This window comes from Ursus arctos, chromosome X (genome assembly GCF_023065955.2).
Source record: "Ursus arctos isolate Adak ecotype North America chromosome X, UrsArc2.0, whole genome shotgun sequence".
NCBI lineage: Eukaryota > Metazoa > Chordata > Mammalia > Carnivora > Ursidae > Ursus > Ursus arctos.
This window is the reverse complement of record NC_079873.1, coordinates 93,670,610-93,689,516: the sequence shown is the minus strand read 5'-3', so window position 1 is coordinate 93,689,516 and position 18,907 is coordinate 93,670,610. Positions and strand designations below refer to the sequence as shown.

The 18,907-nt window shown below is 50.9% G+C and overlaps 1 protein-coding gene across 8 annotated transcripts in view; it reads left to right on the top strand.

Moving 5' to 3' along the window:
- Positions 1-958: 958 nt before the first annotated feature.
- The window catches only part of SEPTIN6 (septin 6), a 63,544-nt gene continuing 45,595 nt past the window's right edge, over positions 959-18,907 (top strand). For 4 of the 8 annotated variants that reach the window (XM_044392111.3, XM_044392109.3, XM_044392110.3 and 1 more), the window contains exons 1-2: positions 1,543-1,729; positions 17,519-17,633. In XM_044392111.3, coding sequence (XP_044248046.1) covers positions 1,574-1,729; positions 17,519-17,633 — 271 coding nt within the window. In that variant the 5' untranslated portion in view covers positions 1,543-1,573. Of the gene's footprint in view, positions 1,264-1,541; positions 1,730-17,518; positions 17,634-18,907 lie in introns of those variants that run through there. The other 4 variants (XM_048213248.2, XM_048213249.2, XM_044392114.3 and 1 more) reach the window with 3 other exon arrangements.

The following is an 18,907-nucleotide window of genomic DNA, read 5'->3' as shown; positions in this document are numbered from 1 at the left end:
GGCGTCAGGGCTGGAGAAGGGGAGAGGTGCCGAGGGCGAGGGAGAGGACCCGCGGCCGCGGTTGGCCAGGAGGAAAAGGAAAGCAGCTTGGCACAGCCTCTGCCTTCGGAGGCTCTCACTGCGCACCGCCAGCCGCCTTCTCTGGGGCTGAGCGAAGGTGAAGGGGAAATCCGGGCGGGACAGAGCCACCGGAGGCCGCTCCGCGTCACTCCCACATCCCGCTCGACAGAGCTGGGGGTCTTCATCTCCCCAAGCTCCTCCTCTGAGACTCCCCGGCCACCCAGGCACTAGAAGGGAGCCGTGATCTGAGCCCCCGCTCACACGCTGAGCTTCTAGGGCTTGGTGGGGAGAGGAGACGTGGAGGTCCGTCTGTATTAAGTATCTAACAGTGGTGAGCTCGGCTCCACGAAATTACAGCCCACAGCATCCGAAGCTTGGAAACCCCAGGGCAGAAGGGGACCTCGAGTCCGCGGGCCTCGGACTACGCACGTCACAGCTCAGCTGCGGGGCCGCAGTGCGGCTCCCCCCAAACTGCCCGCTCTCTAAGCTCCACTGTGGAGCGGCAGGTGCCGCAGCTGCCCCCCTCCTCCCGCCCCAGCAGCACTCCCGGGCCATGGGGGGTGGGAGGAGGTGTAGTGGAGCCTCGAGTCTCCAGCCGCGGGAGCTCCCATCCGAGCACCCTGAGATCTCGGTGGAGAGGAAGAGGGGGTGCAGGGGGCTGGGAGGAGGGGGAGGAGGACTGCAGAGCTCAGCCGCGGAGCTGCGCGCGGGAGGGGGAGGGGCAGGGGCTCCCTTCCAGCCTCCGGGGTCTGGGGACTCTGGGATGTAAGGCGAGAGCAGGGGGGTGTGACAATTCAGCAGAGGTCGGGACGTACCACGGAGCCCAGTGGCGGGGGGGGGGCAGAGGACGTGGTCACCGAGGGGAGCCCCCGCCCCCCTTCGCAAAGGCCTACAGCTGAGGTTGCAGGGAGAACTGGAACTGGGCTCGCCGCAGCGGGAAGCGGCGCGTGAAATCCGCCCCCTCCCCGTACCCCACTTCCGAGGGGGTGGGCGATAGAGGGGAGGTTGGGGTTGGAGCAGCGGCGCGGGGGCCCCTCCCTCGCACCTCCCCCCACCGGACTTGGTCGCGCCCGAAGTGTAACACTTTCTCTTTGTCGGAGGAGCTCCGCTGTTTCTTGTGCTGTAGCTCCGGTTGCGGCGGCACCCGTGGCAGCCCTGGCGGACGCAGGAGCGATGGCAGCGACCGATATAGCTCGCCAGGTGGTGAGTGCAGGGCTGGGGTGCCGGCGCCGGGGCCGGGGGCCTGGGAAGGGCGGAGGAGACCTGGCCGCCGCCACGGCCGCCGCGAGGGCAGCGGGCAGCATTAGGAGCCAGGGCGCGGCGGGACTTCTGCTCCCGGGGTCAGCGGCTCACTCCCCCAGCCTGTCCCCGAGAGCGCTGGTGGCGGGCGGGTGGGGGGGCCTGGCGGAGGCTGCGGGCCGGCAGCTGAACTTGCATTGCCCAAGAGCTGCAGTGAGCGCCGCCGCCTCCCTCGCCGCAGCTGCCGCCGCGCCGCTGGGGCGTTGCCGAATGAATGGCCGAACGGGCCGCCGAGCCCTCGGGGTCCCAGACCCCCCGGTCTCGCTTCCTCCTGCCGTCGGGCCGCGCCCCTGCGTCCAGCCGCCCCCCGGGACCCGGGCCTCCTGCGGAAGAGGGGCGCGGGGCTGGGGTGAGACCGGGCCAGGAGGCGGTGAGTGGTGAGGGGGGCAGGGAGGGGACGGGCTGGGGTAGGGTTTCTCCATGTGCATTACATATGTGACTGCGTCTGTGTGTGTGTATATCGCCGTGTGCGTCTGAGTGCACGCGCGCGCACTCGTGCCTCCCGGGCGGGCGGCGGCTCCGGGGCTGTCTGTGACCCTGGATGAGTCCGCCTGTTTCTCTGTGGGCGCTTACCTCCGTGGCGTGTGTCCGTGGGTCCCGGCCCCGCTCTGCTTGAGCTGGGGGTCCCGTGGGTGCGTGTGTGTGTGTGTGTGTGTGTGTGCACTCGCTGGTCTGGGGGTGGCTGGCTGCGTATTTTGGCATGTTTCTGGATCCTTGCCTGGGGTTTTGTGGGCCTCTGGGGGTCCCCCTCGGGTGCGTGTTCAGTGTACCTGGGCTTGAATGCCAAAACCTGTGGAGCTGGAGCTGGTTTCTTTCTATGGGGACTCAGGAAAATAAGTGTGAGTCTTGCAAAAGCGGTGCCGTCTCTTTTTGTTGGCAGCAGACTCTAGGGGAAAAAAAAAAAAAACAAAAAACCCACACAAAACCTTCTTTTAAAGAACTGAAGTTTTCCAGCCTGGGATGTTCAGAGAAATCATACCGAAGTGACCTGAGCTCCATATTTGTTTGGGTTTTTTTAGACCAGAAGTTTGGCTGTAAAGGGAGGGGATGATTCCATTTGAGGGAACAGTCTAGGCTTTCTCTTCACCCGTGGGTATCTGGGGTCTTCAGAAGCCCACAGTTACTCTCACTCTGTGGTGAGGGAGAGCGAAGTAGAGGCAGGTGAACCCCATAACACCAAATTATACGGGATGAAAATCTCTCAACTACACACACACAAAAGTTTTTAAACCTTGTGGCTTACTAATTTAGGTAAATAGTCCATGCACTGCAATTCCAGGGCAAAAAAAAAAAAAAAAAGCCTCTAGGTATTTGGTGTAATTGAAATTGATTTGTTTTTGTTTTCAAAATCTGAACCCAGTATCTGGTGTAGTATTTTCTCTACAGATATACGTGAATTTAGTCCACCCTTTTTGTCCCTGTTTGGAAGGGCAGGGTGATTTCTTTTGAACCCCCCCAACCCCTGCAGACCCCAGCACCAAGCTGGTTATGCAGTCATGATGTGGAAGGACCAGGAGTAGACAGACAGGCCTCTGTGATAATGGAATTTGAGAGAATTCTCTTCTCTCTAAGATTGGCACTGTCATATTTATTGCTGTGGCATTTTGAGGTTACCAGAGTGCTTTTCTGCTCCCCATTACCTGCATTTTAGAGATGGCGTGGTTTAAGGAGAGGGATTAGGCTCCTGGATTACGCTTGCTCCCATCTTTAGTGACCTAAAAGGATGCTAATGATTTTTCTCGTCACTAATTAATTTGCATCGACCTGTCCATGCTCTGTCACCAGTCCCCCTTGCCTGGATTAGGATTGCAGGGCAGATGTTGTAATGCGGAACATTCCAGAAGGTTGTGTTTCACCTCAGGCAGATTCAGGCAACCCAGAGGTCCCCTTTGTTCGGTGGATGGGGGGTGGGGGTGATTTAGGGCCATTTGGTTTGCTTTGCGTGGTTCCAGTTTGCTCTGGCTGGCCTTGCCCATATTGTATGATGAAGAACATAATTGTATGCCAGATTCTGAAGCTGAAAGAGCAGCCCAAGCACTTGAGACCTTGTTATCAGGATAAATGGGTTTCTGGGAAAACTGACGTCACTCTCCCTGCCCCCCCTCCCCCAGTCTGTAAAGCTCTTGTTTATGTGTCATTTGTCTCTCTGCTCTCCTTTGTGTCTGCAAGAAGTTGTAATTCACCAGGGGAAGATGGAATTAGCTCAGGAGACCTTGGATGTCTGGTTGCGGCTTGTTTCTTCCAAGGACCTCATATCCAGGGTCTGGGAAGAGAAGACTGGAGAATCGACCTAAGTGTGCCTAGCATAGGAGTTCTTCTGAATGAGCTCTGACACGTGGCACCATCCAAGCAGTGCTCTGGTGTGTGCGTGTGGGGCGTGTTCTCTCCAGGCAGTTGAAGGGCACCACGGCTGGTAAGGTAACATCCTTAGAGACTTAAGACAGGCCATGGAGTTTTGGATAGGACCCTTATTTGGACATGCACGCGTTGGAAGTTCAGCTCCTGTGTACGCAATATGATCCCATCCCATCTGAACGAACACCACGAAGATTCTGTATGGCAAAACTATTCCTCCGTTGTGTCCACACGTTGACTTTTGACTGATAAGTGTCCAGCACTATGGCCCGCCCTGGTCAACTCGACAAGAGAGAAAGAAAGAAAGAAAGAAAGAAAGAAAGAAAGAAAGAAAGAAAGAGAAAGAGAGAGAGAGAAAGAAAGAAAGAGAGAGAAAGAAAGAAAGAAAGAAAGAAAGAAAGAAAGAAAGAAAGAAAGAGGAAAGTAGTAGACATAGTTCCTGGCTTTTAAGCTTATGGTCTAGTTTGAGAGAAAGATTGTGGACACTGTGAAATAATTAGAGAACTATAGAAGATTCTTGGGATGTCTCCACTCCCAGCTCCTGCCTGTGAGGTGGCTTGGGCTATTAATATTTATTCTTCGCGGTTACATGACTTGTCCAAGGTCACCTAGCAAGGCACAGCCCAGGCCTCAGGGGCTGCATCTTCTGGCTTTTTCATTGAGCTGTTTCTTTCAGTGTTGCATTTTGGGGTCCAGACTGTAAGCGCTGGCCCATAGAAAGAACAGCTCATTGATTCTGGCTTCAACTGATCCCACAATGTGGACAGTGATGCTCTCCTCCGGTGGTAGCCCTATCGGTCTTTCTCCCAAATGAAAGATCTTGGCGGGGACTAACTCTGCCCCATCGATTCCCCTGGAAGCTCCCTGCCTCAGCCATCTGTACCACCTCATACTAAAAGTAATGTTCTACCCCAAGCAGGGAGAGCAAAACCCCAGTATGTACCATACCTCCCCTGAGGATACAGCGCAGAAAATTGACATGTCTGGGGCGCCTGGGTGGCTCAGTCGGCTGATTGCCTGACTCTTGCTTTCAGCTCAGGTCGTGATCTCAGGGTCGGCTCAGTCCGTGAACTCAGGGTCCTCTCAGTCCATGATCTCAGGGTCTACTGTGATCTCAGGGTTGGCTCAGGTCGTGAACTCAGGGTTGGCTCAGGTCATGAACTCAGGGTTGGCTCAGGTCGTGAACTCAGGGTTGGCTCAGGTTGTGAACTCAGGGTTGTGGGATCAAGCCCCGCCTGGGGAGAGGGCTCCGTGCTCAGCGGGGAGTCTGCTTGAGATTCTCTCTCTGCCTCTGCCCTTCCCCCCTTCCTGCTTGCCTACCTGCACTCTCTTTCTCTCTCAGATAAATAAATAAGTAAATCTTTAAACATAAAAAGAAAATTTACATGGCACCGAGTAATAAAAATTATTGACTCTAAACCAAGGTTACATTGGTGATCACGGTTACCATTTTTTAACTTTTCTATGTGTTTGAGAACTTTCTAAAGAAAAAGCTGGGCGGGAGATGACAATGTCCCCTCCCCCCCACCATCAAGTGCTTCCGGGTCCCTTCCCTCAGGGAGTTTACGATCTAGTAGTGGAGGCAGACTTAAATAATTATATAATTATCACTGTGATCGGTGCTGCACAGCAGAGCTGCTGTCTGCTCTAAGAATTCCTTACGAGGGGACCCAATCCAGCCTCCAGTGGGGGCGGTGGGTGACAGGAAAGGACTTCCGAGGGCTTCAGCTAAGAAAGGGGGTAGGTGTGAAGATGGGTGAGCACTCACTCTGCTCCTGGGCGGGGAACATTTCATTTGTTAATTCACACGCTTTTATTCTCATTCATTCCTTCAACGTGTGTTGATTGGGCACCAACTCTGCCAGGCCCCGTGCCAGGTGCTAAGGGATATGGTGGTGCCAAGGCACACAGGACCGTGCCCTCTGAGAGCTTCCAGATGACAGGGAGGAATCAGCCCCCCCCCCGCCCCGTTTCCTTTCATTTTCTAAATCCTGGAAATGTTGAGTGTTAGCAGTGTTCTTATTACAAAACTGCATTACAGCTGAGCGATTTGTCTGTACGGTATAACGAGATTTTGATCTGCAGTCATGTGCAGGGCGTTTACCTTGCGGAGCCTCTGCTGTAAATTTTCTGTTAATTGCTGGCTTTGTTACCCAGCACGTCCCTCCCTTTGTGTGCTGTAAGGGGGCAAACCCGTTGCATGAGTCGGCGCAAAACTAATTAGGAAGATAAGTCCTCTGGAAAAGGGTATTCCAGAACGAAATAGGACTGATTTCTAGACTTGCCTGGGTTTCTGGATTATCAGAGCGGTGGTTTCGTATTAGCCTGAACAATGGAGAAGGGCTTTTAAGTTGCGTGTACTTTTGAGACCACATTCAAGGAAGAGAAAGAGAAAAAAGCAAGGAAAGAGAATACCACGGATCAGTGTAACGTGTTTTTTTCGACGGTCTCACAATGCTTTCATCTCTATTTCCTGCACACGTATTCGTGTTTTCTTCTTTTATGGGTACAGGGAGACCAAGGGACTTAGTCCAAAGGGTTAGTGCTGCTCAGTGGATGAAACAATGAGACGCACACCGGATGACAAAGATGCCTTCAAAACAACCAAACCTGACCTTTTCGTGACATTTCGAAGAAATACAAATCCTGCCAGACCCTAACTTCCCCCTCTCTTCACTGCATTCCCCCCCCACCCCAGCGCACCCGTGGGGGGGTCAGAGAAGGGTATACTTGGGTGCCTTGAAGACCCCGTGATGGTAAAAAGATTCTCAGCTTCGATCCCAGATAGCGCAGTCATGGGTTATGTGTGGGTTTTCTTTCTTTTTCTTTCTTCCCATGTTGCTTTAAATAAAAATCTTGGAGCCACCAGCCGTGTAATGATGGATTATTTTAAGTAACAACTTGGGGGGGAGCAGAATAAATTAGAAACACAGACCCTTCCTCCTCGGTTTGGCAGGAGGCGGCTTCTGCTGCTGGGATTTGAAACCGTGGGTTTCTCCGCTGCCTGCACAGAGGAAGGAGGCCACATGCTCAGGAGGGTGAGAAATAATGTTCTCGTCCTGTTCTGTGTCTCCCCATTAGAGGCAGCCGTCTGCGGAATTATGCCGAGTGCTCTCTGCTGGCCCTGGGCTTGGGTCATCTGTTCCACTCACTGAAAGGTGACTGGGGAAAAGATTTGCAGGCCTTCTCGAGAGGGGCGGGGACAGGACTCAGGGCTCAGGTTTCCCCTGGCAGGGCCCCCTGTGACCCCTAATGAAGGCCCTGGGGTAACAGGAGCAGATCTCTGCTTTCTGACTCTGATGAGGTGTGAGGCGGTGCTGAGTTTCCTTTCCCAGTGGAGGCCCGGGCTCTGAACACCGGCGCGGAGGCAGGAACTGGGTTTTTTCGGATCCACTTTAAATGAGACCAGATGGAGGCAGAGGCAAATTCAGGCTCCCTAGAGGACAGTGGGGCATTCATCCAGAGGCCTGTGAGTAAACCTTTCTTTTCTTTTCTTTCTTTCTTTTTTTTTTTTTAAAGCAGATTGGAGATAACAGTGGCCAGGACACCTCGAAAACTCTGTTTAAAGAGCCTGGCTTGAAGGGAATCTTTCTGGCTCTATGTGGGAAAGGTGACCCACTCCCAGCAGGAGTTGCCCCAGGCCTGAGGTGGAACTGGTTTTTGCTTAGGTCTGGCTAGTTGGGTGAGGTCGCCCTGGGGCTCAGGTTTCCTTAGGCCCAAGTCAGAAGAGAGGCAAATGACAGAGAGAAGGCAGGAGCACGTCCCAGCCTCTCCATGGCATCCGCTGCCTCTGTCGCCTTCCGTGGGCCAGAGCCACCTTGGTGAGCACACAGGGGTCCAGGTCGTGATCCATGACCCTTGTCCATCGTGACTGTCCTTAAGCCATAAGCCCAGAGCCCCAGAACCTGAGCAGCATGAAGGAATACACCTGCCAACTTGGAATCAAGCTTTTCCATCTGAAGGCGGCAGTTGGCTTGACAGGGCCGCGGAGCCCCAAACCGCTCTCAGCCCCGAAATCCCTCTGTGACTCCAGACAAGTCACTTCGTCTCTCTGAGTCTCTGTTTCCCCTTTTGTAAAATGAGCGGGTGGGAGTAGGTGAGCCTTAAGGGCGTGACCACCTCTAAGGCTCTATGGTTCTTCTGTTTCCTTGTTCTGCAGCTGAATTCCTTGCAGGCTCTTGCCTGCTTCTGCTTCCGACTGAGGTGGCCGATTGAACTCCACCTCTTCCCCGCTTTGACTCCTTGAGCCGGGTGGGGGAGAGAGTTGTGGAAAAGGCAAGTCTGTGCTTTGAGCTCGGCAGGGGCTCTGTAAGAATAGAAACAGCCTTCCCATAGTCTGTCCATGTGGGTGTGTATAGCGATTGTCTTCCTATAAAGATCCATGACAGCTGAATTTCTGTCTATTAGAATCCGATTTTAAATGCACTGGGAGAGCTGGCCATGTAATGGAATCCTGCTGTGAATCCTTTTATAGAATGAAAAGCCACTGAGGAATTGATCTGGTGTATTAAAATCCCGAGTTTCATCTACTGGAGTTGCCAAAAAATGGGCCTGCTCCCTGTATGGTAAGGATGGGTTCCTTTGCGCTTCCCCAGGGTCCCCGAAGCTGCTCTCCCACTGAAAGGCCAGCGTGGGCAAGGCTTCTTTCTCCTCAGACAGGCCCCCAAATGTCTCTCTCCCAATTCAGGGCATTGCTACTCTTGTCAGTTTCCTCTTAGCCTGGCTTAATCGGCAGAAGGGAAATCCTGACATGTGTGTGAGGCGCGCTGGAGGGTTCTTGTTTTTTAACCTCTGGGAACTTCTCAGTGTTTTTGTGGTTCTTACGGCAGATAATACAGTGGCATCCACTCCCCTGGCTGGAGGCAGCAGATAGGGCCATCAGCCACCTGATTACTTCAGCAAGCGCTTTTGCTGCATGTTTCAGGATATGTGATTTGACTTCTGGTTCCCATGAATCCTTATAATAATACGTTATACCGTATAATAATAAGTTATGTATATATAATGGTATAATAAGGATAATAATAGGGCTTTGTTGTATTATTGGTAAAATAAATGTTTACGTACAATAAAACCGTCCCAAAGCAGACTACTTAACCGGATTTTCTGATCATCTGTGTGTAAAGCACCTTTCTGGTAGTTGTGGTTGAAGATTTTGCCAAAATATCTGAGGCTACTTTCTTGCCTAAGAAAGTATCGCCGTAGAATCTTTTTTAAAGAACTGACATTTCTATTCTGATTATAAAAGTCAAATCTGCCCCCCAAAAAGGTAAAAGATGCCTATTGTCGAAAATTTGGAAGACGCAGAAAAGCAACAGCACCTACATTTCTTCCACTCAAAAGTAACTGTTGTCACCATTTTGGTGTAACGTTGACCAACACAGGGGTTAGGGGCGCCGACCCCGCACAGTGAAGAATCCATGTATGACTTTCGTCTCCCCCAAAACTTAACTGCTAACAGCCCACTGCTGACTTGAAGCTTTACCTATCACGTAAATAGTAGGACTAGCATGTATTTTGTATGTCGTATGTATGACATACTGTATTCTTACAATAAAGTAAGCTAGAGGAAATAAAATGTTAGTAAGAAAAGCATAAGGGGAGGCGCCTGGGTGGCTCAGTTGGTTAAGCGTCCAATTCTTGATTTTGGCTCAGGTCATGATCTCAGCGTCGTGAGATCAAGTCCCGCATCTGCTCCTCGCTCAGCTTGGACTCCGTTTGAGATTCTCTCTCTCTCTCTCCCCCTCTGTCTCCACCTGCCCCCACCTACCTCCATCTCTCTCTCTCTCTAATAAATAAATAAAATCATTAAAAAAAGAGAAGAAAACCATAAGGAAGGGAAAACACATTTACAGTCCTGTCTTGTATTTCTGAAAAAAATCCATGTATAAGTGGACCCAGGCAGTTCAAACCTTGCTGCTCAAGGGTCGACTGTATATTCTTCCAAGCTTTAAAAAATACATATACATTTTCCCCCATGATTGGAATGATGCTGTATATTCAGCAGGGTCTATCAAAGATCAGTGTTCAGGGGCGCCTGGGTGGCTCAGTCGGTTAAGCGTCCAGCTCTTGATTTGGGCTCAGGTCATGATCTCAGGGTGGTGAGATCGAGCCCCGAGTCAGGTTCTATGCTAGGCGTGGAGCCTGGTGAAGATTCTCTCTCTCCCTCTCCCTCTGCCCCTCCCCAAAAGATCGGCATTCAGGGCTGGGATGGAGATGGAGAAAGGAAGGTGTGAGAGGCCAGGCCCAGCAGTAAGTGACACATGTGCAGAGGCCAGAGGAGAAAGTTTAGGGAAAGGCCGGTCGTCAGCGACGAGTTCCAACCTTTTTGTTTTGGTCTCATACTTATGTACCTATTCATTTATTTAAGTCATCTCTACCTTCAATGTGGGGCTTGAACCCACGACCCCGAGATCAAGAGTCCCATGCTCTCCCCACTGAGCCGGCCAGGCGCCTTGTTTGGGTTTCCTTTTTCAGCATGTCAGCTACTAACTTAGCCACCCCGAATGGGGGGGGGGCGGAGGCAGGAAACTCCATTGACACAGAAGCACCCTCAGTTCCCAGAGGCCTCAAGTACTGCTTGCTTCCTGTACCACTAAGGTTGGAAGAGGGGCGGGGGAAGCAGAGAGGGGGACAGGGGTTGCCCATTGGGGCGCTTATGGGACTCTTTATTTTCAGAATAACAGCAGTGGGAGCGAGATGTACAGCTGGAACCGCCATAACTCGTTCTTCGTAACATGAACCTTTGAATATTCAATTAACAAACGAAATCGGTCTGTCCCCAGGGGAGGAGGCGGAAGAGAAAGAGAGCGATGTTTCTGCCCGTGATATGAAATGTGGTATAACGTATTTCAAACCGCAGGTGACTGCAGATGGGGAGAAAACAGGAAATGTAATTGGGCAGGGGAGGGGGAGGGGGAGGGGGGGCTCTCTCAATTCTCAGGAGCTCTCTTTCATTTTGCCTTCCTTTTAGCTCTTCTCAGACTCTGCATCCTAATTACCCCTGCTGCAAAGCTGAGCGAGAACTCTCTTTTCTTGTATTAAAAATGTTTCTAAATGACACGGGTAATGTGTGAATACATTCATGCTGTAAAAGGATCAAACAATATGGAAGCATACTGACTACCCCCCCCCACCCGAGTAAGCCCCTGTTTCCACTTCACTCCCCTGAGGCAGCACCGATGTGCCTGCTTTGGTGGGATCTTCTCTGGCTCCTTTCTATGCGCCCACATACATCTATGTGCAGACACACATATGTCGGGCTCTTTTGCACGCATGGACTCCCCTTGGGCTTGTTGTTCTATGACTTCTTTTTTCTACATTATTAGATAGGTCTTGGAGATATTCGCATCGGAACATACGGACCTGCTGCATTCTTCTTCTTCTTTTGTAGGGATTTATTTATTTATTTAATTTGTTAAAAAAAAAGATTTTATTTATTTGAGGGAGAGAGAGCATGCACAAGTAGGGGGAGCAGTGGGCAGAGGGAGAGGGAGAAGCAGGCTCCTCCCTGAGCGGGGAGCCTGAGGCGGGCCTTGATCCCAGGACCCTGGCATCGTGACCTGAGCTGAAGGCAGACGCTTAGCTGACTGAACCACCCAGTACCCTTATTTATTTATTTTAGAGAGAAAGAGGGAGAGAGAGAGCACATGAGTGGGGGGAGGAGCAGAGGGAGAGGGAGAGAGAGAATCTCAAGCAGGCTCCCCGCTGAGTGTGGAGCCCAATGTGGGGCTCGATCCCACGACCCTGAGATTACGACCTGAACTGAAACCAAGAGTTGGGTGCTCAATGGACTGAGCCATCCAGGTACCCCAAGACCTACCACATTCTTCTCAATGGCTGCAGAATATTCTAGAACATGCATTTACCAAAATTTAGTTAAATATTTTTCTATTATCAGACATGGGTTTTTCCCCTAGTTTTTCAGTATTATCGTCAATGCTGTAATGAATTTTCTTGTACATGGATCTTTGTACAGACATTGAATTTCTATAGAATAGATTCCTAGGGGAGGTTGCAGGGTGACAGGCGATGGGCCATTAAAAAAAAAAGATTTTATTGATTTAAGAGAGAGCACGTGATAACACACAAATTGGTGGGGGGAGGGCAGAGGGAGAGGGAGAAGCAGACTCCCCTCTGAGCAGGGAGCCCAATGTGGGGCACGATCCCAGGATCCTGGGATCGTGACCTGAGCCAAAGGCAGACGCTTAACCGACTGAGCCACTCAGGCGCCCCGGAAATGGGCCCTTTAACATTTGGTGACCGTGGCCTTTCTGGCATCTCAGTTCCAGCCTTAAACATGGCACCCACCACCTGCTACTCAAGATGATAACTTCAGGTATTAGTTTTGGGCCAGGTTGTCAGTTCCATCTTCTTTTGTTCACATTGTAATCCAGGGAACTTTCAGTTAACTGCAATCACAGTAATTAAGACCTCAGTTAATCAGGCCACCTTAAAGAGAAAGAGGAAAGAGGTAAGATAGTAGAGCTTTAGTGAGGGAGGGGGCAGAAACTTCCAGGGACTGTCCTGGGGTCAGTGTACATTCAGTCCAATGTCCTTTTTACCTCTACATATTTAGCTCTGAACAATGAGGACTAATAATCATAATGATGACCTTGACATCTTATAAGATTTATCAAAACAAGAGTCAATGGTGCTTGCTAGACAGGATTTCCTAAAGCAGGAAATATATATACAAATACGTTTTTGAAGCTTTCTCGGCTATAAGCACTGAGACAGAGTTTGCTCCTTAAATCTTAGCAAGAAAAACACATGGGTAAGGAATTGTTGGCTCCCATGTCCCCTTGTCCCCAAACCTTCCAGTTAATTTCTGTGTATTGGATGGACACGGGGTAAAAAGAGAAGAAATAGGGATTCTAAAGTGACCTTCACCAAATTCCAGATTAATAGTTACTTCTCTGTAGTTCTTCCTGACTTCGACCTTGGCCTCTGGTGCCAGAAAACTACTGGGTCCTCTCTGATTTTTCTGATCATTTTCCCCTCTTGGAAGAATCCTTTCAATCTTTCCATTCCTTATTTGGGGGCATTTCTTATATTCAATCTCCAGCTCTTTTCTCCCTGTACTATCTCTTAGAGAACACATCCAGTTTCATACCTCCCACTCCTAAATTCATACCCCAGTCCCGAATTCTCCTTGAGCCTACAATCCCATATGGGTAAGGAATTGTTGGATTTCTTCTCCTGCATATCTCACCAGGAAACCAAAAACATCTTATTTTCCTTAACATACAAAATGCTTTGGGGCACCTGGGTGGCTCAGTCGGTTAAGCGTCCCAACTCTTGATTTCAGCTCAGGTCATGAACTTGGGGTCCTGGGATCGAGCCCTGTGTTGGGCTCTGCGCTCAGCCTGGAGTCTACTTGGCCCTCTCCCTCTGCTCCTCCCCCAGCTCGTGCTCTCGCTCTTTCTCTCTCTCAAATAAATAAGGAAATAAAATCTTTAAAAAACATGGTTTTACAGATCCAGAAGACAGAGACAAACACCAATTTAAAAAAATGGGCAGGGACATGAGTAGGCAACTCACATATAAGTGTACATATACACAATACATGTATAGGGTTGAACAATAAAAAGAATGTTCACCTTCACCGATACAACGCAAATTAAACGTTACGATGCCATTTTTCAATAATTCCTTTCACAGTGGTTTAAAAGCCTCAGAAACTTAGTGTTGGTCTAAGGATAGGTAAACAGACGCTCTCGCATATTGGTGGCAGAAACAGACATTTGTACTATTCTCTGTTGAATGATTTTCCAGTATGTACCAAAGTCTTTCAAGTGTGTGTGCCCTTAGGCTTCCATTCTAGGAATTTAACTTAAGACGATAATCAAAGATCTTTGCAAACCTGTAGGAAGGAAAATTATTGTTTACATGGTTTAAAACATGGAAACATGCTGAATGTCTAGCAGTGGACGGCTGGTTCAGTGGAATGCTATGTGGCCAATACACATAACGTTTTAGAAGTATGCCTAATTTCTCAAGAAAACATCCATACTCTCTTAAGCGTAGGGCTATGAAAAGGAATATACAGAATTATCCTTATTTTGTAAGAAACAAAAGGTATACAGACTGGAGGGAAACACATATAAATGTCATGAGTGGTTGTTGTTTTCTCCTTTATCATTTTCCCTGTGTTCTAAAATTTTTACGGCGAACATTGCTTACTTTTTAGAAAATAAAAACCCCGATAAAGGTACTGCTTTCAGGATAGCTTATTTAAAGCCAGAACCCTCCATTCCCCCTCTAAGCAAGCCCCCTTTCCTGGCTTCTCTCTCTTCTGGCCATGGTGCCACCCATCCAAGCTCCCAGGCTCAGAACCTTGCAGCCTTGGAGCTTCGATTGCCCCTTCATTCCACTTACCCCCTCACTGATGGAGTGATCACCCTTCTTTAGGACATCTCTCAAGTTTGTTCCTCCCTCCTGAGTCCCAAGTCAGAGCAGCTCAGTTCAACCGGCGTTTATTGGCACCGTGCCTGGATGTCACTCTGCCAGGTCCGTGTTAGTGGAGTCATCTGTCTTCCTGCCTCTGCTCCCTCTCTCCTCCAATCAATCAAACGTCCCGCCGCTGGAATGTTCGAAAAATGCTACTTGTATCATGGCTCTCCCTGCTCGAAACACTCCAAGGACCCCCGAACTCTGTTGCCTAGGGAATAAAGCCCATACTCTTTCTTCTGCTATTTAGGGCTCTTTACAGCATGGTGCTGGGTGGGAGGTAACAGTGGGGGGGGGACATGGGAGGTTCTTAGTGAGTTGTTGACAACGAAGGACGTCTTTAAGAATAAGGTGTGGAGGGGCTTCTGGGTGGCTCAGTCGGTTAAGCATTGACTCTTGATTTCTGCTCAAGTCACGATCTTAGGGTTGTGAGATCGAGCCCTGCAATGAGCTCTCTGTAGGGCTCTGTGCTGGGTGTGGAGCCTGCTTAAGATTCTCTCTCTTCCTCTTCCTCTGTACCACTTTCCCACCTCTCCCTCTTTCTCTAAAAAAAAAAGATGATTCTCTCCCTCTGCCCCTCCCCCACCCTCTCTCTTTCGTTCTCTCTCTTTAAAAAGATATATCCATTCATTTATTTTAGAGTGAGAGTGCTGGGGGAGGGGCAGAGGGAGAGGGAGAGAGAAACCCAAGCGGACTCCACACCTAGCATGGAGCCTGACGTGGAGCTCGATCCCACTATCCCAAGATCAGACCTGAGCTGAAACCAAGAGTCCGACGCTCAAGCCAATGAGCCACTCAGGCACCCCTCTCTCCATCTCTTAAAAAAAAAAGAAGAAGAGGTGACAAACTGGCGCCACTCAGGCGCCCCTCTCTCCATCTCTTTAAAAAAAAAGAAGAGGAGGTGACAAACTGGCGCCACTCAGGCGCCCCTCTCTCCATCTCTTTAAAAAAAAAGAAGAAGAGGGGCGCCTGGGTGGCACAGCGGTTAAGCGTCTGCCTTCAGCTCAGGGCGTGATCCCGGCGTTCTGGGATCGAGCCCCACGTCAGGCTCCTCCGCTATGAGCCTGCTTCTTCCTCTCCCACTCCCCCTGCTTGCGTTTCCTCTCTCGCTAGCTGTCTCTATCTCTGTCAAATAAATAAATAAAATCTTTAAAAAAAAAAAAAAAAGAAGAAGAAGAGGTGACAAACTGGTGACTCAGTTTGGCACAGGTCATGATCTTGGGGTCCTGGGATTGAGCCCCACGAGTCTGCTTCTCCTTCTCCTGCTCCCCCACCCCTGCTTGTGAGCGCTCCCTTTCTCTGTCAAATAAATAAATAAAAATAAAATCTTAAAAAAAAGGAGTGGAGTTCTCCCCATGTCTCCACTATGTTCAGTTTGAAAATTCCCTTTCCTCTTTGTTTGGCACTTGGACCAGAGGCCAGAGTTTCATGGTGCTGAATTTGGAGACAGGAAGAGGCAGCCAGGGGCGATAAACTATGGCTCAGGAAACCTCCGCTCTGAGTCGGTCCCAGTTTCCGATGCCTGCTACGGAGGAGGACCCATCAAGAAAACATATTGGCTCTTAAGTGTCTGTGTCCCCTGCAGGGGTGAGGACTAAGAGCAACCAGTGGGAAACTTACATCTTCCTTTGTTCGCTTTAAGAAAAAGAAGGAGGAAGGGGTGAGGGGAAGCAGAGAGGGGTGTATGTAGAGCCAGCCGCAAGTGCCGTGGGCCACGCGTGAAACCCAGCTGTTTTCAGGTGCCCCTTGGGGGCCCGGAAGACGCCAACTCAGACTGAATGATGGCATATGGTTGTGTGTCAGGAATATTCTCCGCTGGGAGTGTGTGGGGTGAGATGTGTGAGGGTAACGAACTTGCCAGATGGCAGTCCTGGCCCTAGCCCTGTCTCCCGCTCTTGGAAGACCGATGGCACAACTGGGTGAAGGGGCTACCTGGGAACCAGTTCTGGCGACAGCAGCTGCTGAGTGGCTCTGCCCGTCCCTCTCCGGGTGCACTGGAGACCCTTAGGGCCCTAGCCTAAAAGCAGGTCCAGGTGAGCAGAAAGAGTTGCCCGCTGGCACAGCCCAGGATGCTGGGGCGGGCCTCCTGACACTAACCATGCCCTTCTTGGATTGCTCTGGGCACCTTTCTGGTTCCCCGAAATCTTGCTGTAGCCCCCCACCCAAGAGAAACTCCCGACCCCTTACATAGCCCTTACCTCTTGTCTAGCTGCGTCCGGCTGCCCTTCTCTCTTCCCCTGGGGCCATTGGCAGTTAGCACTTGTCTTGAGTACACGCAGGCCTCTTTTTCCTTTCCCCCGGCTCCTTGGAAGCCTGCCCCAGTTTGAGGCTCTCCCCGTTTTTTATAAAACCATTAACAGTAAGAAGCTCTGGGACTAACAGGTGAAGCAAGGGCCCTCTGCTTTCCAGAGCTGTGAATGGCTTGGCTGCCCCCCGTGGAGAGCAGGGAAGGGGTGGGAGGAGCACAGAGGCAGCTCTCTCGAGCCGGGGGAGCCCCGAGTGTCCCATGACATCACGTGTTATCTGGGGAGTCTGAGGAGAGGGGTACCCTCGCAGAGCAATAGGAGGGGTAGCTTCTGTTGATGGGCTGCTCCCCACGTGCCAGGCGCTGTGCTCAGGACTTGCGGAACAGTAACCTGTGTGACCCGCACCCCAGTCCTATGAGCTAGTCACTGCTCGTCCCAGACTTTACAGACGGGCAAACTCTGAGGACTTAAGTAACTTGTCAGAGGTCAGGAGGTGCAGGGGGTGGGACTGTCCTTGAGACCTGTCTCAGTTCAAAGCCTCTTCTCTTGACCCGCACACTGTGCCACCTTTGTAGTTGCCCAAGACGGCCTCGAGAGAGGAGGCCTTGCTTTTGGAAGTCCTTTTGTACTGTTTACTGGACACTTAGGCACGGACCAGGCCTTGTGCTAAGCTCGTTTGAGTCCTGCGACCACCTGTCAGATAGGTGATATTATCTCATCAGACAGACGTGCCAGGAAAGGGAGTCATGGAGAGGTGACCCGGCTTATAAGTGATTGCGTGGGGTTACCCCAAGTCCGTGAACCTCATCTCCTGACCCCCCCTCTCCCCCCCACCCCCCGGTCCCAGAAGCCACCCGGGCAGTTTGCTGTGTGTGTGGACCTACAGCGACCATCGCAGCCTGCAGATGCCTGTCCCCAAGAGCCCATGACTTCTAAGCTGGCGGGCCGTTCTGCTTCGGAGCAGGGAGGAGCTGAGGGAAGGCAGGACACACGGGGCCTGGGCAGGGGTTACTTCCTCGCTCGCAAGTCGGTTAGATGAGAAGTGAGGATCCAGATTGCTTTTAAGCACATTTTCGTTTTCTCCCCTCCCTCCCTTTCCAAATCAGGGTGAAGGTTGCCGAACCGTCCCCCTGGCTGGACATGTGGGGTTTGACAGCTTGCCCGACCAGCTGGTGAATAAGTCAGTCAGCCAGGGCTTCTGCTTCAACATCCTGTGCGTGGGTGAGTATTTCCCTAGCAGGAAATTCTATTACAGAATATGGATCCTTAATGGCTGGATGTGGCTTGGCAGGTAATTAGGTTAAATACTGTGTCATTCTGGTCTATTTGCAAAAGTGTCTTCCCCCCTCTTCCTCTTTTATCCGTCTGTTTGCTTTTGCGAGCAGCCGTCTGTGATGATATTTTTCCCCGGTCAGACCAGAATACAGGGCCGTACGTTGGGGGGAAACTGAGCCATGTGACACCCAGTGGAAATTTTGTAAGGGAGCTGGCTGGCTCAGCTACCGCGGTCAAGTTCACTTGGACGTCAACAAATAGGAGCCAGGGCAGAATGGGAAGGCCGACTGATGGGTGTGGTAGGCGCCTGCCCACCGGGTGTGGGCTTGGGCAGTGGGCTGGGGCCGTTTGCTCTTAGCCCTGTAATGCTCTGTACAGTTTGAGCTCAAGGGTGCAAAAGTTCTTTTATTCCCTTTAAACATACCTCCATCCAGCAGCGCCTGGGTGGCTCTGTCGGTGAAGCGTCTGCCTTCGGCTCCGGTCACGATCCCAGGGTCCTGGGATGGAGTCCCACATCGGGCTCCCTGCTCAGCGGGAAGCCTGCTTCTCCCTCTGCCTGCCGCTCCCCCTGCTTGCGTGCTCTCTCTCTCTCTGACAAATAAATAAATAAAATCTTAAAAAAAAAAAAAGCATATCTCCACCAGGACCTTTAGTCTGGAATGTGGGAACCAAGCCTTAGTCACCTCTAGTGTGCTAATCACAGCGCCAAGGGAATTCAGTAATGTCTGCGAAATGAATGAATGAGTTAACCCCATGGGAACCACTCATTATATTTCTCAAACCCTTTCCCCAGTAGCAGTTTGAGTCCTTACTAGGACTCTGTGAATGAGCAGAGTGAGTAGCGTTTGTACCTTCACAGAGCAGATGGAGACCCAGACATTTGGGGAGGCTAAGAGACGTGACCCGGGCGGCACAGAGGAAGTGCTGGAGTGCGGACAAGGCCCCAGGTCTGGCTGATCCGTTGGCCCTCCTCCCGCTTTCCTAACTGCTTCCAGCGATGTCTCTTAAGAACACAAAGGCACTCTGGAAAGGGTCAAACACCAACCCAACAAATGGGAGGAACAAGAGTTCCTTGACATTCTGTAAGAATCTCTCCTTAGACCTTCAAAAGTCCCGAATTTGCAAACACGATCATAGCGTATGATTTTCACTCTCTTGTGCAGCAAAGTATACCCGCGCATTTTCAGTGCCTTACTTCCAAACCTTAATGATTGTATAAA